Source organism: Caenorhabditis elegans, chromosome II, assembly GCF_000002985.6.
Source record: "Caenorhabditis elegans chromosome II".
Classification (NCBI taxonomy): Eukaryota; Metazoa; Nematoda; class Chromadorea; order Rhabditida; family Rhabditidae; genus Caenorhabditis; species Caenorhabditis elegans.
Genome location: NC_003280.10, coordinates 10,122,088 through 10,146,569, shown reverse-complemented (window position 1 = coordinate 10,146,569; position 24,482 = coordinate 10,122,088). Strand labels below are relative to the sequence as shown.

The window sequence follows — 24,482 nt, the reverse complement described above, 5'->3', positions numbered from 1 at the left end:
AGATGTTGGCGCGGGGTATGTGGGTTTGTTATCAGAGATATTCTGACTAGGAGGTGGATTTTTGGAGATGAAGATTTATGTGCTCGATGGTTTTGATTTGAAAGGTCAATGTTTGGTAGTAGCACCTGCAAAATGGTGATTCACCTGTGGATAGTCTCGAAGAAAAGGACATCTAGGAGCGTGCGGATCTTGCAGATTCAAAATATTTGCAGATAGCTACATAGATCTAAGCAGTCCACCGTGCTTCTGGGTGAAGCTAGAAGTAACTCTAACATGAAACTGGAACCAGAAACGAATACTTCAAAACTTTAAAAATCGTTCATGTCCATTAAAAGCTTAAACAGCGTTAGAATTATTCATGCTACTAATATTTGAAAACAGCTTCTTAATGGATTTCAGACAAAGTTTACTTTCTTTGTTTGCTTTTTCGATTATGTGATTTGTTGGACTTACCTAACACAAAAATAATTTTCTGATTACCAAAAACATACATATTCCAAAAGTTGCAATTTCACGGAAACAAGAACAGATAGAACAAACAGACAACTTTCGAGAGTAGTGTAACTTGTTGGCAATGACCAATTTCCCCATTTTCATTTCCAGTGTTCAAAAGTGTAAACATATTTTACAAACAAAAGAGGTCAGGAGGAAAAGTGCTTCGAGGATACGGTACAAATATTTCCAATGAGAAATTTAAAGATATGACTTTGCAAAGATCGACTACATTCTTGCCTACCAGCCTACGGGTAGGTTAATTTGAAATCTGAAAAAACTAACATATATATGTATCTGTAATTTGAGACCAGTGTTAGTTGTAAGTTTGGAAAAATAGTTGTCACCTCTATTCATTCAGATTTTCAAGTATTTCTATAACTATTCTTTTTTCAGTATCCCTTTACTCTGTCTTATCTGATTATTCAATTTCAGACGTTCTTTTAGACCTATCTGTTTTGTGTCGGCCCGACTTAAGAACCTACTTGTCTTATCTCGATCTACAATGTGCAAAACAAGTTCATCCGCGAACTGTCAATCAATAAATTGCTCGCAATTAGCGAGTCGGTGTTTGGGAGGGCTCGTGTTGGGAAAGTTTATGTCATTGAGATGAATAATGGTATTTTTAGTTGTTTACCGACGGTGTCTAAAGATATAAATCTATTCTAAACTACACAATTGGAGAATTATTTGTGAGTTTCAGTTAGAAACAAAACGTGAAAATATGTGAAATAATGTGAAATAATCCTAGTCATTAATCCTTTATTACCCCATACAAATAGCCTTTTAATACCGAAAACACCTGAAAACTACACGTGCATTACCCAATCAACAAGTAGGGCCCAATTTCTTTTTCGGCACGTGTCACATCATCATTTCCTTCTTCATCTTCCCGGATTGCGCAAGGTTGTCTTACACCATTTTCCTGATAATCTGGGACCATGTTATCAGGGGGACGAAGAAACGGTGGCGGTATCGTTTGAAGTGGTATGCGGTCATAATTAAGGGCCACGCGCCGATGTCAACTTTTGGGGGTCTTCACACCTTTGTAACACTTGGATATATCTTTATCTATCTATCCGGAGAAGTGTGAGATGATGATGATGCGGGGTTTTCCGCTATCTGAAAAGGGCATCATCTATGGAGAATTGATGGGCTGAGTGCGGGAGTTTGTTGACAAAATGTGAAAAGAGTTTGTCCCAGCCACCGTGTTACAGTGTCTCATTAAACTCTACAATACTTATGTCATTATTGTAATTTCTCAAATAGATGATACAACACTTTAAAGGCACACACTGTTTGAAATGAAACATTAGAAAATATACTAACTTCAAATTAAAAATATGAAATTCTTGAAAATTTAGCTTATTGACAGCTGTCTCCATTTATTGTTCGAAGTTCTGGATTCTTATTATTTGTATTTCATCATAAGACTACAGTAATCCAAACACCTTTCAGCTCGATTTCGACCGGTCTCCTTCTCAAGTTCTGCAAAAAATCTTAATTGACTATGATAGGTTGGGCAGCAGAGAAAGATTGAAATAGAACATCAATATTTCCCACCACATTCAATTTTTTTTTAGCATCCCATCACTAGAAAAATGATAGGGACGCCTTCAATTTATCAACACCCTTTAATTAGCAAATTAACGACTGACACATCATCGACAAAGGAAAATGAAATTGAGACTCGATAGTGTCGACAAAAAGAAGACGGTTAGCAGTGTGTTTTATAAGTGACAAGATAATATCCCCGCATGTCACATCGAACACCTTTAAGGAAGAGAGAGTACAACCACTTCCGACAAGTGGCAGATTGCTGCGGATTAGGAAATATACTGTTGCCTGCTCCCACCCGACAAAAGAGCCGAGGTAATCTTAGGCCATGTGGTGGGCATTGGTTGTAATTAGCCGGAAGACGGCAGGTCTGGAAGGATTTCAGTCTTTTCAGACCTGTGCGTGTCGAGACAAGAACCAGATGGTGAAACGGAAGCGGGAAGGTGGGAAAATTCACAGAGAAATTGTGTATTATTAGGAGGGGTGGGTTGCTCAAAACTTATGCCACCAAATCAGAGGTGCGCGGCAATTGTTCTATGCAAACATTAATTTATAGATCAAAAAACCTAAAAATTATAAAAATAAGTTAATAATTTTTACGGATGAAAAAAAAATACATGGAAATTTTATTTAAACACGTGACAATCATTCCCCCTTTTTTCAAAATATCTTGCTCTGATTAAAATTAAATTTCCACGTTGACAACTCCATCGAAATTTATTTTGGATTTCAATTCCATATCAGTTGCGAATGAAAGATGAGCGGTAAATATTCGGGTAAGTGTTCAGATGAAGGATCAGAGAAAAAAATGTTTCTCGGTCCATTTTTAGTTCCTGAGGTTCCTGATGGACGCAATCGACTGCGTTTTCAAACTCTATATTATCATTTTCAGATAGTAGATTCTTCTTCGCCCACTATGGATGTTGTGTTCCAACCGAATCCTACGCCTGGATCCTCGTCGTCATGTTCATCACTACCGTCCTTGTGCTTCTTTTCTGTATGCTCGCCACAGCTGTCATTCGATGGGTATACAAATATCTGATTACCACCATCTCATTCTTTATTTCAGATGTACAAACGAAGAATGCGCAAGCGGCTTCATGACCTGAAACGGAAGTTTGTGACGGATCAGTTACAAGCTCAAGAGTTTGATGCAAAACTCAATTATATGGCTCAAAACAATAGAAGAGGTGAGTTTGAAATTACACGTGGAATGAAAAGTTTTGAAATGAAAAGTTTTGAATAATCTTCCAGTTAAAAGTCACGCCAAATGTTTGATTTTTAACAAGACATTTTTACAGGTGGCAGAAACGAGGAACCCTTTGCCAAAGAAAACGGTAATGAGAAGTTCACCATTTTTGTGGATCCCGCTCAAAACTGTGCTGCTCAACATTTGCAAAACTCTGGAAAGGACAAGAAGAAAATCAGGTACTCAAAATTGTCAACTCATAATTTATGAATGTATCAAATTACAGTAATTCTCTCGGGCAGAAGGTCGCAACTCCAGCAATGGACAAAGTAAGTACATCGCTCGAAACGATGTTATACAATTTAATTACGTTCCAGCCGATTTACGACGCAGATGATACACCGATTGCGCAGAGTTCATTGGCAAGTCAATCGGATTGTAAGTGTATAGGGAAAAGTTCAATGTGTTAGCGGTGACGATTGTGCAAATTTTCCAGCATTCCCTTTTCTCTTAAAAAACTTTATTTCGGAATTTTATCCTAGATTTGCTGGACAGTCCCTTTGATCCTTTCTTATCTAGATCTAGAAATAGGCAAAACAAGTTCATCGGCGAACTGTCACTATCGCGGGCTCATCTAAAGGATGGCGGCTAGCAATTAGCAAGTCGGTGTCGTGGTAGTAGGAACCAGCAGTTTTGGTTGTAACTGGAGGAACGATGATTGATTGATTTGTTTTTTTATTAGCGAGTCATCGAAAATAGTTAATGTCCAAAAACTTTCCCTTTGAGTTGCTGAAATTGTCTGAAAATCTAGCTTATATTCATCGGAGTTTAACTGCGAAATTTCTGTAGCCAAAAAAATTGCTATGCTTCGTGTGGCTTGAAAACTTCACACATTACTTATAATTTTTTACATTATTCTTTTCAGTGAAGAAACATGATTCTCGTTTCGCGTATCTTCCGAAGAATCAAAGGCCAAGACAGGTGTCCGATGATGAAACCCAAAAGCTCACCCCAATCTTTCTTCCTCAGCCATATAAGCCTTCTTCTCAGCAAGGACCACCACCAATGCTCACCAGACAGCCTTTTCATGCTCAGAAAACTTCTCCACCGAAAAAACCACTTGAAGAGTCTCCAGAGAAGAAAAAGATGAAAGATGATCTGGCACCACCAGCTGCAATAAGTTTTTCCAAGCTGTCTCCATCTACTGTGACAACATCTGGACCATCAACTGTTGATACTACTGGTTCTTCTGGTAATTCAACGGATCCGACCACAAGATCAAACACTTCAAATGTACCATCTGGAACTTCCGAAGCCTCAATCACCAACCCAATCCTTCATTCTCCTCCATCAAAGTTTGATAATATTCCGTCTCCACCAAAAGCATTTTCCGATGATCTTCGAAAATCCCCAGATGATGATGTGAAACAAAATCCACAATATGGCATGGATATCGTTAGTCCCGTTCAATTGGTTAAATCGTCTGATAAAGGATCTGATGGTCAGAAAGAAGAAAGAAAAGATGGAGCAGGTGGACGTGGAGAATGGAAATATTACTATGCAAGTGGATCAGATGGGAAGATCGGAAAAGCTTTGAGCACAACTACTAAGTCTTCCACGTAAGTTTTGTTGTTAAGTTATTAGATCTTTCTAGATTTCTAGATCTAAAATTTTTGTCTTTTCAGCAGTCACCGTCGTTCTACTCGTTCTTGGCTCTTTGATTCAACCGGCTCAAATCGTCTTGAAGCCGCTATCGTTGGATCCGCTCCAAAAACCAACTCAACTGTCTCCAGCTCGATTCTCAAAACGGACTCGTCTCACTACAAAACTGCATCAATTGAAACATTCCCTCATGGTGCATTCAGTTTCCAATAGTTATTTTTTCCTACAGTTTAATTTTTTCCTCGTTTTCATTGTGTTGTAGAATAGACTCATAGAATTTATTAATGAACATTTATTTTTATGTTTGTTGATTTTCGGACCGATTAGAAAGCCCAACATGGGTTCGGACACTTTTGAATAAAAGTCTCGAAGTAGCCCTTGGTGACAGACATAATGACAGTGTGGACAGTAGTCTTGTTAAGATTTGGCTTGGAGGAGAGCACCTGAATCACAATAAATTTGAAAGTCTTATGCGAAAGTATGCCTACCGTGAAGATTCCCTTCATTCCAACATTGGCGCGAGTAAGCTTATTCATGCAGGCGTTTCCAGGGTCACGACGGTTGTCAATAAAAAGTGGATCCTGAAATTTATGATTGTTTAAAGACCATAACAGGTTGCAATTAATGTGAATCTTGTAAGAATTACCTTATCAGGATCATAATTAGTCTGCAACAAGAACCAATCGTTAGCTCCATCGAATAACTTCCTCTCAAATTGAACTGATGTCGTGTTTCTCACGAGCACACTTCCCTCACCCGGATTGGCTCCACCGAGAATGAAATAAGCGCCTGTCAACAGTTTGACACCGGCGATCTTTTCGCGAGCACACTGAAAAGAGCAAAAAAGCGAATGAGCAAAAAGTGAACAACAACAGAACTAATTATTTGTTTAGCAGGGGTGACAAAAAAAACGGGAAAAAAACTGACCTGGAAATCGTCACAGTTTTCGAATAGCCAGCGATCAAAGTACATGACGAATTGAAGATCAGTGTTCTCATAAGCTCCCATGTACCATTTGGCAACATTGATGATATCAGGCTGGACTTTGGCGTTCATGGACAATGAGAATTTGTGTGGTTTCATGGCTGAAAATGCCATGCACACCAATTTCCCTTTTGTTCACATTTTCAAAAGTTACCTGTCAAAACTCCAACGTGCCCGGCAAGAGTAGATCCTTTGAACAACAATTTCCCATTCTTGAAGAAATTGATGTTGACACTGACTTTCTTCAATGCCTCAGTCAATCCCCATGATTGAGCGGCAATATCCCATACGAAAAGCTGTCCAAAGTCCAAATTTCTAGCGTGATACAAATCTTTATTGTCCTCGGTTTGAGCCACAATTGATGTACAGAATCTTGACATCTCGTAGAAAAGATTCAAGAAAACCAAGTTTCCCAGTGGTACGTCAAGCACTTCGGCGATTCCGAGAACCTCGTCTCTGTAGGGGTTCATGATCATTCCTTTGTCCAAGGCACTGGCAGTCATGTTTCCAATGAGTTCCCATGCATTTACTCCTGGGATGATGGTAAGGAAGTACTGGAATATTAGACATAAATATTTTTTATTAGATAGGAAAATTACATTAAGGACATCGAAGACTGCATGAATTTCTTTTTTGTAGGCTTTTGCAATTTGCTGGAAACGCTGACGAGGTGGAAGATCAAGGTTCACATCAAACCAGAGGACCTGAAATTTGAAAATTATTTCCCAAATAATGCGTGAGTTCAGTTGAAATCATCCAGCACTGTTTTTTTATACATCGCGAAGTAACTATCCAAAAAAAACTCGGTTAGGCTCACCTTCTCCGATTGTGCTGGATCATAAATATCTGGTCCTCCAACCAAACAATTTGGCTGGAAATCCGGGTTGTCAACTTTTCGCTGCTCTGAACCGGGAAGTAGCTGAAATAATCAAAATTTGATGACTATTTGATTGATTGATGGGCAACGTTTATGTGATATTTGGCCTCTTTAAACCTTTCGAATATACTGATTTTTCTTTAAAATTACTAAACAAGAACCTACCGTAACCAGGAGAAGAAGAGAAAGAGAAATAGCGACTGGTTTCATGGTTACCCTGAAATACATTTTATATTATTAGAGATTTCTGAAAAAATATTTCAAAATTAATTTAAAAACCATGTCAAACTAAAAATGTTCACATTAACTTCTCAAAATGTTAAAAATGAATGATGATTCCCGGATGGCCACAAGAAAGCCACGCGGTGATAAAGCATCAAGCTATAAACGAAATATTTTCTGAAAAAATCGAACCGCCAACCATAAATCAACAGGAATTTGGTGCTGACTGAGAAAAATTAGAATTGCGTCTTTAATTTTTGCCTGATAACACGAATTATCAGTTGTAAGTTTTTCGATTTATCAGCACACAAATCAAACAATTTTTTAGCCTCGGGGTCTTTTTCTGTGTCAAATGAATTTGCAAATGATTGTTTAAAAATATATTTATTTTTGCATTGCAACGAAAGACAATAGCACATTTTACAAAAAATCACACGTGTTCTGATAGAAGTAGAAGAGAGAAATAAAATAATTTAATTATTTTCCGAGCAAATTTTTCAAAATCACTGGGAGGTTTTGGACTGGCTCCGTAGTTTAGAACACGAGCACAGTGAGCAAGTAAACGGAAATGGCAGAGAGAATATTGAATCCGTGACCGACTGATGAATCGGCCAAATCGTTGCCTCCTGGAGCATCTGTGATGGAGTTGTCGGATGGGGACAAGGTGACTCCCGGGGTATTCTGAAATAGGACATACATACATTTAATTGAAGAAGATAAGACTTCTGAGATTAGTTTATGTGTGCACAGAATGATATCTAAAAGCCAAATTTCATAGTGAGGCCCCTCGAAATTCTCACTATTTTTTTATACCGGTTTCACAATTGCGAAAAAAAATTGGCAAAAGTAAAAAAGAAAACTCGATCAGTGTTCACATATTATTTGGATGATGGATTTGAATTGTTTTTAGAAAAAAATAGCCAAGTGACTAATCAGAAACTGGATTGACTGTTTACCCACAATTACGATATTGGATTTCTCAACGCATTACGTCATTTATGAATGAGACAGAGTGTCCCAACTTCCATGATTCAACTCACTTTCAAGCATACTCCGAGCAAGTTGTCTTTCAAGTTTGTGCACAATTGATCGTCTCTAGCAGTGCATGTACAGTTGGAGAACACACTTCCGACTGATGTCTCAATAGTTTGATTCAACAATGTCTTACATTTGTCGGTACAAGCTCCTGAAAAAATTAATCTCAGACAATGTTTTTTTAAAATTCGGCTACTTACCTCTGGCAGCATCAGCTTCACATTCAGACATGAAGACTCCGAACTTTGAGTTACACTGGAGATCTCCTTCACATGCCAGTTTACCGAGACTGCAGTGAACTGTGGATTCGGCTGGAAGGAAGTTGCATGTTCTGAGCTCGTCACGTCCTGGGATGCAAGTGGCATCAGATCTCAAAAGAATTCTGCCGAGTTTATTCTGATAGACATTAAGAACAGCGCTTCTGCATTGGGGTTGACATGTGTTAGTGGAGCTGGAAGTTAAAGAGTTGAAAATTGTTTTGTGTTTGGAAATTTTAAACTGCAAAAATTTTCGACAAAAACACGTGTAAAAGTTGACCTAAAACATGATGTGTTTATATTTCCCGCTAAACGAGACATGTTTGTACAAAGTATAAAGTGGTCAGAGCGAACGGAAGTTGGTGGTCGAAAACGAAAAAATCTCTTGTTTTCGGAGCTCAGCTTAGGCTCGCTTTTAAGCTCAAACTAGCGAGCTCGAGAAAAGAGTATTCATATTTAAAAAAAATTACAAATCGGAACTCACCAAGCAGCCATCAACGGTGCTAACCGATTTTGACATTCCAAATCATTTTCACAATCTGTTAATGCTTTTGTACACGCTTCAGAAGCTTCTTGTGCCAAGCACAGCGTAACTGTCATTACCAACGGGAGAATCACCCTCCTCATTTGGATACAGCTGAAAAAAAAACATTTACTGAAAAGAGGATTATTAATATTTATTTTGAAAATAGTTGCAAATGGGGAGCAGGGCATATGAAATCATAAAGAAATTTAAATACTCTAGTAGAATGTAAAAGCAAAATGATAATATGGAAACTAAAAAATAAAGAAGTTGAGAAGTCTCCTTCTTCATTTGATCCCCAAAAATTATAAAGAAATATTTGTTGACTTATGTGTAGAACTGACAAAAATGACGTCAACAAAAAAAAGAAAAAAAAACTTAAAAAATAAAAATTAATTTCCTAGATAAGGGTTAGATGATGAGATCTGAAATTTATATGTCTTGAAACTTTACATGTCAAAAAATGTATAGCTTTTGAAAAATGTATCAAAGTACTCGAAAATTGCATTAATGTAAATCTGGAAGGTTTGGCTTATAGAGATAATTCGCGGAAATCTAGTTCAAGAAGTTTCACTGAAAAATCAGACAGAATAATATGGAAGAAAAATTATTTCTAACAAAACGCAAATCATAAAAGTAACAAATCATCCAAAATTAGAAGAATAAACTGTCAAAAAATGTGGAAGTGAAGAGTAATCGAGTGTGCACTTTTGACAGCTCCTCTCTAAATCTTTCTTTTGTCCATCTCCCGCCCGGATGCTTCAAGCGGTTAGGCTCTCTCAGAGTGGACTGTCCGACAGTCAAGACAGGTCCAGAGAAAAAGAGGTAAACACCAGTGTGTGTTGCTCCTAGAGCCCGATGTCTCCGCCCCACTGTTCTTGCTCTTTTGTTTGATCGCCGCGTCTCTCCGCGCGCGCGTACCTCAAATGCCCTGCTCTTCAGTTTTCGCGTTTTACGGTTTTACGGGGTGAAAAGTCGTGTACATTTAGTGTTAAGATAGTATAAAGGAGTTGGAGACATCAGACACACTGATCTGGTGCTCACAAGGTGCTCCCTAACGCTTCTCGAACATAAGAAGGTAACGGGCAGAACAACACATTGCGAAACATTCACTATTATTTTCAACTCATTGTTTTTTCCTTCCGATTTCTTTTTGCCCAACCCCCAATGAATCACAAAATCAATCCCCTTTCGCGGTTTTGCCATACCTATTCCGGTTTCCGCGTTCGGAAACCAAATTGGGGGAGGGAAAATTGGAGAACAGTGAGGAGAAAAAATGAAAGGAAAGAGCGGTTTTTTGAAGAAGAAGAGTGGTGGGAAAACATTGATGATGTCAATTACTTGTATTTTGAGGTAAAGTGTCTGGAAAGTAAAAGGGAATCCTACCAGAAGATCTTCGGAGTATGAACGAGGGTGTTTTTTCGACTCTTTGAAAACCTAAATTATCTGATAATTGCAATAAAAACAACACAGTAATTTAAATTATTATTGATAATTCTCAAGTTATATTAATATTGTCACACGTGTGGGAACTTGGCATATCCAGTCCAAAAGTCTGATAAATCTGAAAATTAGACCGAGTAAAAAAGGTACATCATGGCGGCCTTTTTGTGAGTAGCTGGAAATCCAAAATTTAAAATGATTAGCACAAGAGCATCGATCTCCGCTCCCAACATTAATTTTGCGACTACGACTTTTTCAGTAATCAGGAAGACCAGCGGTACGTCTTCCACAGCATCCTTAAACCCATAAATTGTAGAAACGGGATTTAAAAAAACTTAAGTACGTAGCAAAATAAATTCGAATTTTAATTTGTTCTTTCTGGTAGATCTTCGCTTTTTCACATTGAGAAGTATCCAAATAATCTGAAATAAAATACATATTTTATCAACTTTTCCCAGAAAAATAACATTTAATTCTCGCTGTGTTAGGCTGGAGGCCCTTCAAAAATTAACATTTCATTTCAAAATTGAAAAATTACAGTTTTCAAGGAAAAAATTCAAAAATAACTTTTCCAGGGAAACTCGTTACAATAAAATTTATTACAATAAAATATTACAATAAAAATTATTAAACAAAAATGAATTAATTAGAACTTTGAGTAGCACCAACTATGATAGAAACGATCACGATAATAATAAAGAAAAGAAAGAGAGCATAACAAACAGGACGACGCCGACGAACCACGACATACTGAAAATGATACTTAAAATATATATATATATACCAGCCGTGGACCGCACCTCCGGCGCGCCCCCGACTTCTGGAGCTGAAAACCAATTTTTCTGAGACTACCGTAATCATACAGTACTCCTACCGTACCACCATTGTACCACTACAGTACGCCGACTATATCCCTACACTAACCCCAACTCACTATATCTCCAGAAGCTAAAACTTCGCAGACTACAAAGACTACATAGACTACAAACTATGGACAAACGGAATAAGCGCTTTATATATAGTAAATGATATATAGCACTTGAAAATTTAGTTGAAACAAGCCGAGAGTTGAATAATCAATCAATTCTGATACTTTTCAAATTAATTTAAAAGCTTACCCTTTGTCGTGGCTGGACTACAGTCACACGTTGAACTGTTGGTTGAAAAAGGACAATAGGTGTTGTTCCTGTGGGTTGCATTTCTACGTCTCTCTGGGTTTTAGGTACAGATGGATTTGTTGTGGGGCCGACTTGATTTGGTGCATTCATGTTGCCGCCCATTGGCGTCGAAAATACGGTTTCTGTATAGGCTGGAGGCCCTTCGAAAATTGGAGCCGATGGATTTGTTGTATATATTACATTCGGTACAGGGTTTGCCATTTTTTCTGCAAAAAATGATTTGGAACAAGACTTTGAAATTAATCTGATACTATAGTGATATCATGTTAAATTAAAATTAAGTCATTACAAAAAAAATTGAGCAGCAGAGGATCACTTTGAACTTGAAAAAAAATTGGACTGAACACTTTTAATTTTATCGAAATAAGAGATTTATGGTTTTAGAAAAAATTGATATTTGTGGACAACTCGAGATTTTAAAAATCGTTTGAATTCTAAGCTTCTATAATAGAATTTTTTTAAAAAGTTTTTCTTTTCAAAAAAAAAAGTTTCAAAAATGTTAAAGAATTACTAGTTTGATGGAAAATCAAAATGATACAAAATTCAAATCTACAAAAATTTGAAGAAGAATTATTTTTCAGGAAGAAAGTGGTGTCAAGCAGTGGTAGCTTATCTGATAAGAAATGATTTTTCGTTACGTTTAAAATGAATCACCATGCACACGAAAGTCATTAAAAATACTCTTGAACCCACTGATAACAATATTTGTTTATGATGATACAGGTATCCGTGATGCTGCATTTCAAAATTTGGAAAGAACTTTTCGTTTGAAAGACAATTTGTTAACAAATACAATAATGGAAGTTTAAAGGAAGCATGTTACACAAATTTGACAATTTACCAAAATTATTAATTTTAAAATGTTAATTAAACTTTAAATACTGTATTTCTGTACTTTCTCTAATTACTGTACATAAAAAACTGAGTCCAAAAAATGTTTTCAATGTGATCTCCAGATTGACTAAAGAATTTTAATTGCAGGTGAATTTTGTTATTAAAAACATGAATTGAAGATTCCAATTTTTTCCCATAAAATTAATAATTGTTCTATTGTCTTATTTTTGTGTGTCTTCATAATATGTTGTTTGCTAATGATTTTTTCCCAGTGACGTGAAACATTTCAACTCATTATTTTACTTCAATTTCAGAACTTCATGCCATGTCTGATGCTTTGTTCGCAAAAAAAAAAAGAAATACCAGAAAATCAAGACTCCATTTTCTGTATGTCTCATCAAAAATCACTTTGATGTTACAAAAATATGTGTCTGGTAAGAACACATAACAATTATGCGATTTTTTAAAATATCCAAAAAAAGCGAAATATTATCGTAGAATTTCGGTTATGATATTTTTCTTTGTAAATTTTATAAAATTTACTATTTACGTGGGATGTCAGAATGTTAACTAACGTTTTGAACTCTTTCTAAAAATTAAAAAAATTTAAGTTATACACCAAGATAAAATAAAATAATACTAGATCCTTTTTTTTTTTTTTTTTTTTTTTTTCAGATTTGTCATTGCCACGTGAGTTTCTGTGTTTTGGCTCCCAATCAGAGTCACGATAGTAAGCTGAAAATAAGAAAACTCAAATACGTTCTCGATCAAAACTGCTGTGTCTCATTTTGTTTATTTGCAGCTGTTTGCACATTCTATAGGCGAACGTGCAGTGGTGGAATTGTACTACTGAAATTAAAGAAAAACTTCATTTTTCGAATATTTCTATGTTCAATTTTCTATATATTCTTTGAAATCATTTCTGGATTTTTTAGAAGGAAAATAACAGAATAAATCCAAAAATATTCTTTTCATCAGTTATATTTTTGTGATGAATTCTGATTGCTTTCATATTTTTAAGCATTTTTCATTGAATTGAAATTTATTGATCACATTTTTTAGCAAATCGATAAGCTTTGCTGAATCGGGGAAAAATCATTTTGAAAAAGATTTTAATTCAAAACCTTATTTGAATTCTAATTTCCAATAAAATTGTACTATCCGGAAAGTTTTGAATTTATTTCAAAAGTTTTGTTCAATTTTCTAAAAAGTTGAAAACTCAAAGTAAATATCAAATATGTACCTTTCCACTAATGAGTTGGTCAGATCATTTTCTACCCCCGAAAAAAAACGTTGAGCACATGTTTCTAAGAATCTGAAAACGTTGAAGCCGGCTTTGACGATATAGATATGCTTTCCAGGTGCTTTTTGCCTTTTTGTCTTTATATTTGGTTAATGTTGGATTTTCAACTTCTTTTAATTAATTTTTATTTTCTTCTAAATTTAATTGATTGTGAGACTTCTGATCAACTAATTTCAAGGAATCGCTCTAAATAATTGAACGGTAGTCATTTCAGTTTAAAATTTTCGACAGAGAAGTTCAAGTTTCCGAAAATGCGCTCGCTTTCTCTTAGAATCTTTCTGTGAGCAACATGGGAAAATTCTCATTGTGGGAAAAAAATGCTTCGCGCAAACGGCAAATATAATGAAACAAGTCAAGTTGAACATAGTTTTTCTTCTTTTTCTCTTTGGGGTTTATGACTTTTACTTTACAAATTCTTTTTCAACTTTGCCTGTTTTAAAGACAACCTACACCTGCCTGCTGATTTATTAGAATTTCAAATTATGAACTGCATAAATATATTTTAAAACAACGATAATCGGATTTCACTTCAGAATGCAGAAAATAATGGATAGGCAGGCGCGTAGGTATGACGTGTCTGAATATCATGAAAACACTGACGTTTTATTTTGATATTATTTTTTAAACGTTTAAGTTTTGAATTCAGCTTTCCTGACATCACAATCGTGATACTTTGAGCAACGTTTGATTTTTTAATTTCCGTTCAAGGTTTAGCATCTTTTACCATGAAGTTTTCAGGTATTCATCGTTAACTTTTCTTTTTAAAAATGTTTGTTCTGGCTTGGCTACGATGTTTTTAAAATGAAAATTAATTTAATGATTTTAAAATTTAAATACAAGACTTATTATTTTTACATGCTGATTAAGTCTTCTGCAATTAAAGTTCATTTTTCTCTAGATTACTATGATTTTTAAACAAAACAACTCTCCCTCTTTGCATTCCGTTTCAAAAACTTTAGCTATGACATTTGCACATAAAAATATAAAATGTGAGCCCGCTTCCCCCGCGCGATACACATCAAGTATTTTCTGACCAAACCAACACTAACAATTTCTCTGATTTCCTCTCCACAAACATTTGATTGTTTTTCCTCAGTTTTTTCTGTTATCAAAGGGTTTTGGATTTTGGATTTTGAATTCTAAGATTTCTTATTTTTCAGATTTCACTCTATTCTGACTTCATGAGAAAATGACATCTAGTCAGTCTCCTGAATATAGCAGATTTACAACCGGCAATTTTTCATTGAATGAGATGGTAACAACGGGTAGGTCGAGGAAAAAAATTTGACTAGAAAATAAAGTTTTTTTTTAAAATTTGAATAGCTTAGGCTCTTCTAAAATAGAATGAGTCTATACGGAAAAGAAAAATTGAAAATTCAAATCCAATTTGCCAATATTGTATTTTTTGCAGGAAATTTTGTCATCTACATCGTTGAACTTTTTTTCTGCTTCATAGCTTTTCCATTGAATATTTTCTTTATTATAATAATTGCCAATACAACAACACTGCACCGAAATCTTAGAATATTATTGATCAGTACTTGTGTTGCTGACGCCATTTATGCAATTTCCCGTTATATGATTTTAATACCCTTGTTGGTTGCATATTTATTCAACACGGAAATATCGAGTAAGATTTTTGACTTACGTAGGGTTCAAAAGACTATTTGGTTGGAAGTTGATAGAATTGGTATGTCAACATGAGTATTACTCTGGAAAACAACTACACCTGGAGTTAAGTGTGTCTGTTGTTGGTCCAAACTTGATTATATTATTTCAATTAGGAATTAAATATAAATTTTGAACCCAATCTCGAAATCTAATTAGTGATCGCTACTACAGCAAATTCTCGGTTCCAAACGCATTCTGCCATTTTCTGCCTGCCTACGTACCTGCCTACATTATTATTATTATTATTGAATACGTTTATTTGAACGTGAAAATAAGAGAAGAAAAAGGGGAAAAAATATAAATTATATTGAATATTGTGGAATAATACAGAAAAGTGGGACCGGGTTGAGGCCTTGTTACATAACCTTATAATTTATTATTGTGTCCAAAAATAGGGATAAAGTCTGTGTCTGATGAACGAAAGTTAAGAATTATTGCTTTTTGCAGGGTTTACTATAGCACTGAGAACACGATGAGTGAAAAAATGAGTTCGAAGTTTGCTTTTAGGAGTTTTCCACCTGTAAGCGTGGCTGTTCCTAGTTCTTTCAGAAGGTTTGAACTCAAAAAAATGTGAGTGATCTATATTGATTTTAGTTTCCTAATGAACTTTACATCTAAAAGCTTTCTTCTATCTTCTAGAAGCTCCAGACCATATAATTTTGATCTTTCAGCTGAGTTTAAGTAGTCTTTGTCTGTCCTTTTAACCACGCGTCCAGCTATTCTAAACATAAGTTTTCGGGTGAAGGAATTTTGGACAGATTCTATTTCTTTAACAATACTTTTTTTCAGGGGGTTTGTAACCGGAATTCCTTATTAAAGGAAAGGTCTTATAAATGTTTTAAATAGAAATACCATTAACTTTACGACATCAAGAGTTAAACTTTCAGACAAACCGGCGACTAATCTAAAAAATAAACAACATCCGATATTTAAAGTTTGTATATTTTCAGGTGTCACATATTGCTGGCTAGCAAAATCTTTGCATCATTGGGTACTTGGAGCATCCGGCGTTACTTTTTTTGTAGTTGTGATGGAGCGAAGTCTTGCATCATTTCTCTATAGATCATACGAGTCTGAAAGTTGTTATCAATCCGGTTTCATATTAACTGGATTCCAATGGTCATATGGATTTTTCATAGTAGCTATAAATCAACTTGATTTGATGGGAACTCCACAAATCTATCCGAGATTGCCTTGCCAAATTGAGTATTCAACTGCGAGAGCGATTTTTGTTGCAGTTGTGGCTGGTGCAGTCATGAATATTACTGCAGTTCTGGTGAGACCTGATTGTTTTGAGGCTTAATAGGAAATCTTGTTTCAGACTTTTCGAAAAGTTGTGAGCTTCAATAGAACTTTATTTCGACAGAGGAGTTTCAAGTTGACTAGCTTGACTGAAATTTATCAGGTAGTAAAGGAACATTTTAAAAGTGCCATCGAAAACCAAAAAATAAGTAACTTCAGATTTCGGAAAATGTAAAATCAATAAGTCTTCTAATTCCAATTATTGTGGTTATGATTGTCAGTAATATATTCTCTACATTTACAATATCTATCAATGTTTATGTTTATGCAGCGGTTAGAGAAACTCCAGTTGAACAAAGATCCGCTATTGCAACACATATTTCTGGAAGAGGTAAGTAGATTTTTCGAAAAGGGAACATATTGATCAAACTTCAACTTTTTCTGGTTCAATTTCCCCGATCATTTTTGTTTAGAAAACAAAAAAAAGGTTAAATTTAATGATAGCTTAACGGTGAGCAATTCAAGAAGTCTGTGAGAAGCTGTGGTAATTTTGAATAGAGATTCAAACATCAAGCAGATATTTAAGAAATCCAAACCGTATTTAGTCTATTATTTCGCATTGCACCTCACTTTGACAGTTCGATAAGGTACTTGTGTATTCCATGCTCTCATTTTTAAATTAAATTTAATGTTCATTAATTTCTCCATTTAAATTAAACGTGATATACATTTTCTCTTTTTAGGCTTAGAAATTGCTATTTCTAAGCCTAAAAATGCAAAAGTGTGGTTCACGTTTTTATTTCGCATAACTTAAAAAATTACTATTAAAATGAGGGCATGTAATACACAAGTACCTTCGATAAATATTGAAAATAATAGTAAGCATTTACCTAAAATTTTGTAAAAAATATGCCACCAATATTTTGCCAGTTTACACGACATATTTGATAAAACCAAGGACAATCAAAACATGATCTAAAAGGCAATTAGAACAAAAAAATTTACATTTAAAACAATTTCAGGCAACGAAATCTCCCAAGTCTATGACCTATGTGCAATTGTTACGAAACTTGCATTTTGCTGGGGAATTCGAGCACATCCGGATCTCTATAAGAAGTGGTGCTACATGTTTGGAAAAGTAAAAATTAGTCCTAAAAAGGGTATCAGTGATACCAACACAACTACAAATCTCACTGGTTTGGATGGAAAGAAGTTAACTTTTACGGTTATTGTAAGTTTCTTTTTCATTTTCAAAAATGCATAACAGTATGAATGTCTCGACAAAATTCCACATGAAAAGTAGCTAAAGATTTGCCAAGAGATTGCTATAATTTTCTGAAAATCCGCAGGAATTTGTTAAAATCTAAAACATATCTAAAAAGTTGAAAGAGTAAAATATGAATGTAAGTCCCCACGTTAAAGGATTTTCAGCTTTATGCTTTTTCGTTTTTTCGTTTTTAAATTAATAATCAAAATGTGATGTTCAATGCTATAAACCGTGATCATTCACATTTTCTTGAATCAACTAGTTCAACGTCAGTGATCCCTGCAAATTTGTATTTTCCAAATTCTTATAAACACAATATTTACTTCCCATAAATTGTATGACTCACCAAAAATAAGAAAATCTTTCAGGAAGAAACTCAACACCATTTCGATTCCCTTGCCCAAGTTTGGAAGTAATTATTAAATTTCGAACAAACCGTAGGCGACATGCATTTGAAATCAGCTGTCTTCAAATTCCCGGTGGTATCAACGCGTTGTTTCAGCTTGTTTAGTTGTGAATGTTGAATTTCTTTTTGATTTTTATGACTTTTCAAAGTTGAAGTTTTGGCATCAATAAAGATTACAAATTAGGCGACGAGTTCTCCTAATATTTTTCTTTAAAAAATCAGTCTTCCGGAACATTAAGAAAACAAATATTTTTTAAAGAATTTAGTTACGAAAATCTATATTTTCGGTGAATTTCAATTTTTTCTCAACCTAACATTTGGAAGTTTGAAAAATAAATCATTTAATTTTTTTTAAATCTAAACCTGTATTGCTTGAAACAAACACTATTTGAAAGATTTTTTTTAGTAGACGAGTGCCAGTGTTCCTACGTGTATTTTTTATGCTTCAATAATGTCTGACTTTTGATCTACATATTGTTTAACATACCAATTATCACGTCTAAGGCCGTAAACTAACAGAAACTTTAACAGAAAATAGTAATTTTCTCTGGCAACGGCTTTTCGAAATTGGCATAAACTATGTAATAATGTCTGAATCTATTCGTAAATCCGTTTTCATGATCAGAGAATATCGCTGGTTTTTTCACAATTAATAAATTTAGTTTTATCAGAGCAGAAAATATTTGTTTTAAAAAAAGCAGGCTTGATTTTTCACTGATCAGCGTTTTTTTTTCAAGTCGTTCATCAATTTTATTAAAGCTTCCAGATTTGATAATAATTTTCAATCATTTTCTGACGTTGAAAATAAGATTTACGAAAAGCTGCACTTTTATTCGATTCTGTTGTTTTTCGCCAACACATTCTTCCAATTGACCAATCTCTACTTCAGTATTTTCTTGAAATATTTGATCTCAATTTTGTTATTGGCTTAACATTTCAGAAACGGGTTCTCGCAGAATTCAAAAGTTCAAAATGTCCGAGCAAGATTCATCGTCACCCAAATATATGCGATTTTTACTCGGAAACTTTACATCTGCAGAAATGGTGACGGATGGAAACTTTCTGATTTATTGCATTGAAATGGGTCTGCTGGTAATTGGAGTTCTAGAGAACATTTTTATGATTGGAGCTGTTTTTTCGACAAGTTGTTTGCATTTGGTGAGTCTTTAATTTTGCCGCGCTAGCAAAATTGGAAATGAATTTTACTCTCTGAGCTGAGAGAGAGAAGAGATCCTTTGATAAACTAAAACTCGTATTTATTATTATTCACTTTGACCAAGTATCTAATTTTTTATCTGAGCTTTTCAGAAATAATTTTTTCGTCAAATGTAAGTTAGCTTATCTTAATGCTTTTTAAAAACTATAATAAACTTTTATTGACACCACTCTGACAAATTTCAGAATCTCCGAATACTAATTTGCAACTGCTGCCTTGGTTTCATCTTAATGGCAGTGGGCCGTGCAATGATTGCAGTCCCACTTTGCATTGCCCACCTTCGTGACGTGGATATTTCAAGTGAGATTCATTCTTTAGATTATCAAAACATATTTTCCAGGTCATGCGTGGTGCTTCATTGCTAATGCGGTGCATCATTCATCGGCTGACTCGGTTTGCCTTTCATTCGTATTCATTATGCTCGAAAGAACCGCTGGTACGATTTGGTCTAAGGATTACGAGAAGACCAAAATTCACATTTTTCCCTGTATTTTTGCGTTTTTACAGGTATAAAGGAAGGTGATAGTGTATTTTACAAGTACTTACAAATTTCAGTGGTTCATTCCAATGTTCATGATACTTGGAAACTTTCTGGATCGTGCCAACCGCATGGAACATTTCTTACTGTACCCACATCTTCCGTGCCAAATCGAATATTTAACGCCAACTATGTTTATGATAACGATCTTCATTATTGTGATAGGATTTATTGCAAGTGTTGGGGTATTTATAATCAATTTACTAAAAATTCAGTCTTTTGAACTTTCAGGGAATCACGATAGTATACAATAAAAATATCAAAAAATACAATACTAGAGATATTTGGTTCAATACTGTGAACCTTAGTGAAAGATATCAGATAACAGAAAATATTCGCTCAACACACTTATTATTCCCATTACTTGCCTTAATGCTTATTTTTTCAACGCTTTCAGTTTCAGTTTTGATTTATGGAGGGTATTGGGTGTCGGTGATGACAAAAGAGCCGGCAAGGTTTGAAGAAGTTGTCAAGTGGTTTGGCAGGGGTTTGTTAGTTTGAAAAAATTTCAAAATAAATATGTTCAAATTTTAGGAGGTGAAGCCGCTCAACTATTTGACATTATAACTGCAATCTATACAATAAGCTTCCCAATATGTGCATTTATATGTCATCCAAATCTATTTCGATTTCTGCGAAAGTTTATTGGATGGAACAGTTATGCGGTGCGGCCATCGAATTTGAATGAAATCGGAGGCTTCGAGATGTCAACTGCTCCAATTCGAACACAAACCGAATTTCATTTTCAAGAATTGAGTAGACAGTGGAATACTTAGTTGATTTATATTTTTGTTTTTTGAGAATAGTTTGGATTAAGGCGTCTATGTAGGCACAAAAATGGTTGCGCCTCAGCATTCATTGTGCCTACGCCTACTGCCAAAGTAAACGCCAAATAATTTTTATTTTTAAATTTGTTTTTAACGGATTTGTTCAGTAAGAATATTTACAAAATTAAGAGAAAATATTTTTGATTCTTCTCTGTGTTCTGATTCTAAAACTAAACTAGGAAGTACATACATGCCTCACAAGGTACACAATGTCCCAACACTTTCAGTTTACAAGTCATTATCAACTGTTTTATCATATCATGATCTTTTTTGTCCTCTTGCAAGATGTCATTTATCTTCCCCCTTCAGTCATGTATTTTCTCAATCGAAAATCAAACGATCTTTGAAGATGTGACTGTTTTACACAACGACCTCAAACAAATATTACAACTGTCATTGGAGATCCTACTACTTGTTGGTTATTACGAGAACGTACGGATAGTGAACCGATGAGGGCGCTGGAACTGATCTGAAATATTTTGGACCCGGTTTCAGACTGGCTATGTTATCAATTATCAATTATCAAAACCATGCCAAAACATAACTTTGCATATTTTTACTATGAATCAGAAAAATAGATAATCAACGAAAAATCAACTTTTGATCAGGAAGAAACGCTACAAAAAAGTTCTGGAAAATGCCATAAAAATTCGAAAAATTCCCCGAGTTATTTCCTTGTAGAAAACTTTTTTTCAAAATGTTTGAATTTCTTATAAAATTCTAATTTTATACATGTTTAATGTCCGACTTCCTTATTCTCCACACATACCTCCCATAGACCCAATTCCATCCAATTTTATCGTTTTTTCAATCGAACATCAAACTTCAAGGCAACAAAAAGCATTTTATTACGGTCGGTCATTTCATTGACCACCACAGTCAAAAAAAGAGAATGGAATTGAAATAGGCTATTTATATACATACAAATGATGAGAATATTCAAAAGACAACAAAAGTTATTCAATTATCAGCTTTTTATCTCCCTTTTCCTCAGGAAATTTCATATAGTCTCCAAGAACATGAAGACCCATTTTTTCGATTATGAAAGCTTCGCCAGATAATCGGTCAGTTGTTGGAGCATCCTCGATTGGTTTCTCATTCTGGAAATGGACAACAATTAATTTAAGATCCAAAGTGTTTGACTTCAAAATCATTCAAAGTTTATGACAAAAAATTATGTTAGCCTCCATTGCGTGTGTGTAAAGTACCTCGTCTAACCAAATTCCACAGGTTTCAGTGCGATTCTCCTTACAAAAGTAGAATAACTGAATTGGTGGTTTTCCTGCGTCGAGCTCTCTTCTCACACCCTCTGCATTCTTCCAGTTTTGCTTCCATTCACATTTAGTCTAAAATATGCGCATTTATTTGTATTAAATTCAGAGCTTTCTTACAAAGATTCACTTATACAGTGTGAGAAAGTTCTATAGGACCCCCCTCATTTTTGACGTTTCACCTATATTGAAAATTTTTTTTGAAAAATTTTTTCCGTAGATTGATTCAAAATGTCAAAATATGTGGACACAAAAATTTTCAGACTTGTACCTCTAAAACTGGCTGCGTACGGAAAAAAGTTGGAAAATCAGGTGTGCAACTTCTATAGGACCCCCTCATATTTTTGACGATTTCACCGGAAAAAAATAGTTTTTGAAGTTAATATCACGTAAATAGTTATGAAAATGAGAATAAACACAGTTTCAAGCAATTTCATATTGGCACTTGGTGGTTGACCCACAACTGTCCTCTAACAGTCCTGTAACAGAAGTTTCCACGTGTCATCTGCCCTATCACTACCAAACTTTACAAAATGATACATGACACTGTTCTAACAACATCCCTAAGTTTTTGGAAAAATCCGAAAAGTTTGAGCCCCGCTGCACCGCTGAAACCGTACATGGGCCTCATTTTTCAGGCCGTTTCTCCGTTTCAGTGTGTATAACTCGGGTCCCGGTGAACCCCCGACATTGAAAATTGTTCAATGAACTCTCACAATCATTGTGAGTGTATCTGTGATTAGCAATAAGGATTTACCAGCCTCTGAGTTGAACCAGAATAAAATTGTCAATAGAGCAAGTTTTCTGTACTAATAATGATGTTATTATGCATAATTTCATAGACTCAGGGTAAAAGTAAATTTTTAGAACATTGCAACCACGAAATCGTGACCATTTTTTTGTGGATGCTAGCGTAATGTTCATACGAGTTTATTGAACAGTTTTCAAAGTCGGGGGTTCACCGTGACCCGAGTTATACACACTGAAACGGAGAAACGGCCTGAAAAATGAGGCCCATGTACGGTTTCAGCGGTGCAGCGGGGCTCAAACTTTTCGGATTTTTCCAAAAACTTAGGGATGTTGTTAGAACAGTGTCATGTATCATTTTGTAAAGTTTGGTAGTGATAGGGCAGATGACACGTGGAAACTTCTGTTACAGGACTGTTAGAGGACAGTTGTGGGTCAACCACCAAGTGCCAATATGAAATTGCTTGAAACTGTGTTTATTCTCATTTTCATAACTATTTACGTGATATTAACTTCAAAAACTATTTTTTTCCGGTGAAATCGTCAAAAATATGAGGGGGTCCTATAGAAGTTGCACACCTGATTTTCCAACTTTTTTCCGTACGCAGCCAGTTTTAGAGGTACAAGTCTGAAAATTTTTGTGTCCACATATTTTGACATTTTGAATCAATCTACGGAAAAAATTTTTCAAAAAAAATTTTCAATATAGGTGAAACGTCAAAAATGAGGGGGGTCCTATAGAACTTTCTCACACTGTATAATGTCTAGTTTTAATAATTTTGTTTTTTTTGACAAAAGGAATTTTTTGAATTGGGATAAACTTACATCCTGTAAAATACTGCACACAACTGTATTTTCTGGTAGTCGAAAATCGGAAAATGGTATTGAAAAGCCAACAAGACTAGCAAAAGTAGAAATAAATAATATAGAAATGCGAGAGATTCGACTCATTTTCAGAATGTCGAGACTTGTCAAATGTCAAATTGTGTGAGAGAATTCGAAGAATAAGTGATAAAAGAGGAGAAAAAGAAAAAGACAAATGATAGAGGGGTGTAATGCGTAATACTGTCTAAAAATATCTTAACATCACGAAAAAGAATAAGGGAGGAGAACATAAAGTGACGAGATAGAGAGATATTTTTTGTATTTTATTATCTCTTTATCGGCATATTCCGTTCATCAAACACACAATTATCGGATACCAACTTGATTTGAACATTTCATTGAGTCATTCATAATCACAATCTATAGACTTTGAACTAACAAGGAAATGGGAAACAATCGAATACTGTAAAATTGTCAGACGAAATTATTGTTATTTCTATCTGAATTGTGCAAAGTTGAAAAAAATCCCACTGTTCTCATCATTGTGCCAAAGTTTCGTTTTGAAATAGTAATATTAATTGGGAGCTACACTGAAACTGGATTTTCAGTAAAAATTTTGAACAGCGAGTGTCGATTTTTTATGTTTATAATATTCAGCTATCAATTAATAAATCTGTAGTTTTAAAAAAAATTGGGTGTTTGGTTTGGAAGAAAATAATTTTTTTGGAAATTGAAAAATATATTAATTGGGAGCTAAACTAAAACTGGAATTTCAGTCAAATTTTGAACGGTGAGTACCGATTTTGTGTGGTTATATTTTTATCCAGACATTAATAAGTAAATTTGTAAAGTTTAAAAAATTGGGTGTTTGGTTTGGAAGAATTTTTTTATTCAAAAATTTTTATTTCAATTTATT

The 24,482-nt window shown here is 34.7% G+C and overlaps 7 protein-coding genes across 7 annotated transcripts; 3 read left to right on the top strand and 4 right to left on the bottom strand.

Annotated features, from left to right (window-relative positions):
- Positions 1–2,377: 2,377 nt before the first annotated feature.
- Positions 2,378–5,195, top strand: F27E5.3 (uncharacterized protein; the record flags this gene model as incomplete). The annotated part of the gene is made up of 8 exons (NM_063787.3): positions 2,378–2,492; positions 2,942–3,075; positions 3,119–3,239; positions 3,351–3,477; positions 3,525–3,567; positions 3,616–3,676; positions 4,164–4,857; positions 4,924–5,195. 8 exons carry the CDS (start codon positions 2,378–2,380, stop codon positions 5,111–5,113), a joined length of 1,485 nt encoding a protein of 494 aa, NP_496188.2. The 3' UTR covers positions 5,114–5,195.
- asah-2 (putative acid ceramidase) lies at positions 5,164–6,980 on the bottom strand. Its single transcript, NM_063786.4, has 8 exons — positions 6,927–6,980; positions 6,702–6,803; positions 6,484–6,588; positions 6,039–6,438; positions 5,828–5,985; positions 5,547–5,729; positions 5,389–5,481; positions 5,164–5,343 (listed from the first exon to the last, which is right to left on the bottom strand). Exons 1-8 carry the CDS (start codon positions 6,969–6,971, stop codon positions 5,224–5,226), a joined length of 1,206 nt encoding a protein of 401 aa, NP_496187.1. The 5' UTR covers positions 6,972–6,980; the 3' UTR covers positions 5,164–5,223.
- A 373-nt stretch (positions 6,981–7,353) lies between these two features.
- phg-1 (Growth arrest-specific protein 1 homolog) lies at positions 7,354–8,912 on the bottom strand. The gene is made up of 4 exons (NM_063785.5): positions 8,760–8,912; positions 8,219–8,469; positions 8,024–8,169; positions 7,354–7,664 (listed from the first exon to the last, which is right to left on the bottom strand). Exons 1-4 carry the CDS (start codon positions 8,900–8,902, stop codon positions 7,518–7,520), a joined length of 687 nt encoding a protein of 228 aa, NP_496186.2. The 5' UTR covers positions 8,903–8,912; the 3' UTR covers positions 7,354–7,517.
- A 1,763-nt stretch (positions 8,913–10,675) lies between these two features.
- F27E5.9 (uncharacterized protein) lies at positions 10,676–11,625 on the bottom strand. Its single transcript, NM_001267306.5, has 2 exons — positions 11,360–11,625; positions 10,676–10,991 (listed from the first exon to the last, which is right to left on the bottom strand). The coding sequence occupies exons 1-2, from the start codon at positions 11,618–11,620 to the stop codon at positions 10,884–10,886; spliced, it is 369 nt and encodes a 122-aa protein (NP_001254235.1). The 5' UTR covers positions 11,621–11,625; the 3' UTR covers positions 10,676–10,883.
- A 3,084-nt stretch (positions 11,626–14,709) lies between these two features.
- Positions 14,710–18,349, top strand: F27E5.5 (putative G-protein coupled receptor F27E5.5). The gene is made up of 7 exons (NM_063784.5): positions 14,710–14,821; positions 14,968–15,186; positions 16,178–16,503; positions 16,549–16,632; positions 16,689–16,860; positions 17,492–17,700; positions 18,105–18,349. The coding sequence occupies exons 1-7, from the start codon at positions 14,746–14,748 to the stop codon at positions 18,150–18,152; spliced, it is 1,134 nt and encodes a 377-aa protein (NP_496185.2). The 5' UTR covers positions 14,710–14,745; the 3' UTR covers positions 18,153–18,349.
- A 731-nt stretch (positions 18,350–19,080) lies between these two features.
- Positions 19,081–20,858, top strand: F27E5.8 (putative G-protein coupled receptor F27E5.8). Its single transcript, NM_001026951.3, has 6 exons — positions 19,081–19,300; positions 19,544–19,658; positions 19,699–19,865; positions 19,914–20,081; positions 20,128–20,383; positions 20,431–20,858. Exons 1-6 carry the CDS (start codon positions 19,115–19,117, stop codon positions 20,670–20,672), a joined length of 1,134 nt encoding a protein of 377 aa, NP_001022122.2. The 5' UTR covers positions 19,081–19,114; the 3' UTR covers positions 20,673–20,858.
- Positions 20,859–21,556: 698 nt separating this feature from the next.
- On the bottom strand, positions 21,557–23,805 carry F27E5.7 (DUF2147 domain-containing protein). Its single transcript, NM_001129136.4, has 3 exons — positions 23,567–23,805; positions 21,932–22,069; positions 21,557–21,823 (listed from the first exon to the last, which is right to left on the bottom strand). The coding sequence occupies exons 1-3, from the start codon at positions 23,690–23,692 to the stop codon at positions 21,680–21,682; spliced, it is 408 nt and encodes a 135-aa protein (NP_001122608.1). The 5' UTR covers positions 23,693–23,805; the 3' UTR covers positions 21,557–21,679.
- Positions 23,806–24,482: the final 677 nt, after the last annotated feature.

Bases quoted from the DNA above. Each gene is read 5' to 3' on its own strand.
- asah-2 (NM_063786.4), bottom strand. From the start codon at position 6,971: ATGAAACCAGTCGCTATTTCTCTTTCTCTTCTTCTCCTGGTTACG. The intron at 5,730-5,827 runs GTCAGTTTTTTT...TGCTCTTTTCAG, and splicing joins AAAACTGTGACGATTTCCAG to TGTGCTCGCGAAAAGATCGC. The intron at 5,344-5,388 runs GTAGGCATACTT...ATTGTGATTCAG, and splicing joins GAATGAAGGGAATCTTCACG to GTGCTCTCCTCCAAGCCAAA.
- F27E5.8 (NM_001026951.3), top strand. From the start codon at position 19,115: ATGTCCGAGCAAGATTCATCGTCACCCAAATATATGCGATTTTTACTC. The intron at 19,659-19,698 runs GTGAGATTCATT...CATATTTTCCAG, and splicing joins TCGTGACGTGGATATTTCAA to GTCATGCGTGGTGCTTCATT. The intron at 19,866-19,913 runs GTATAAAGGAAG...TACAAATTTCAG, and splicing joins GTATTTTTGCGTTTTTACAG to TGGTTCATTCCAATGTTCAT.
- F27E5.5 (NM_063784.5), top strand. From the start codon at position 14,746: ATGACATCTAGTCAGTCTCCTGAATATAGCAGATTTACAACCGGCAAT. The intron at 15,187-16,177 runs GTAAGATTTTTG...GTATATTTTCAG, and splicing joins ATTCAACACGGAAATATCGA to GTGTCACATATTGCTGGCTA. The intron at 17,701-18,104 runs GTAAGTTTCTTT...AAAATCTTTCAG, and splicing joins AGTTAACTTTTACGGTTATT to GAAGAAACTCAACACCATTT.
- F27E5.9 (NM_001267306.5), bottom strand. From the start codon at position 11,620: ATGGCAAACCCTGTACCGAATGTAATATATACAACAAATCCATCGGCT. The intron at 10,992-11,359 runs GTAAGCTTTTAA...TATCATTTTCAG, and splicing joins TAGTCCAGCCACGACAAAGG to TATGTCGTGGTTCGTCGGCG.
- phg-1 (NM_063785.5), bottom strand. From the start codon at position 8,902: ATGAGGAGGGTGATTCTCCCGTTGGTAATGACAGTTACGCTGTGCTTG. The intron at 8,170-8,218 runs GTAAGTAGCCGA...TAATTTTTTCAG, and splicing joins TGAAGCTGATGCTGCCAGAG to GAGCTTGTACCGACAAATGT. The intron at 7,665-8,023 runs GTGAGTTGAATC...GTCCTATTTCAG, and splicing joins TGCTCGGAGTATGCTTGAAA to AATACCCCGGGAGTCACCTT.
- F27E5.7 (NM_001129136.4), bottom strand. From the start codon at position 23,692: ATGAGTCGAATCTCTCGCATTTCTATATTATTTATTTCTACTTTTGCT. The intron at 22,070-23,566 runs GTAAGTTTATCC...CGCATATTTTAG, and splicing joins TGTGCAGTATTTTACAGGAT to ACTAAATGTGAATGGAAGCA. The intron at 21,824-21,931 runs GTACTTTACACA...GTCCATTTCCAG, and splicing joins GTGGAATTTGGTTAGACGAG to AATGAGAAACCAATCGAGGA.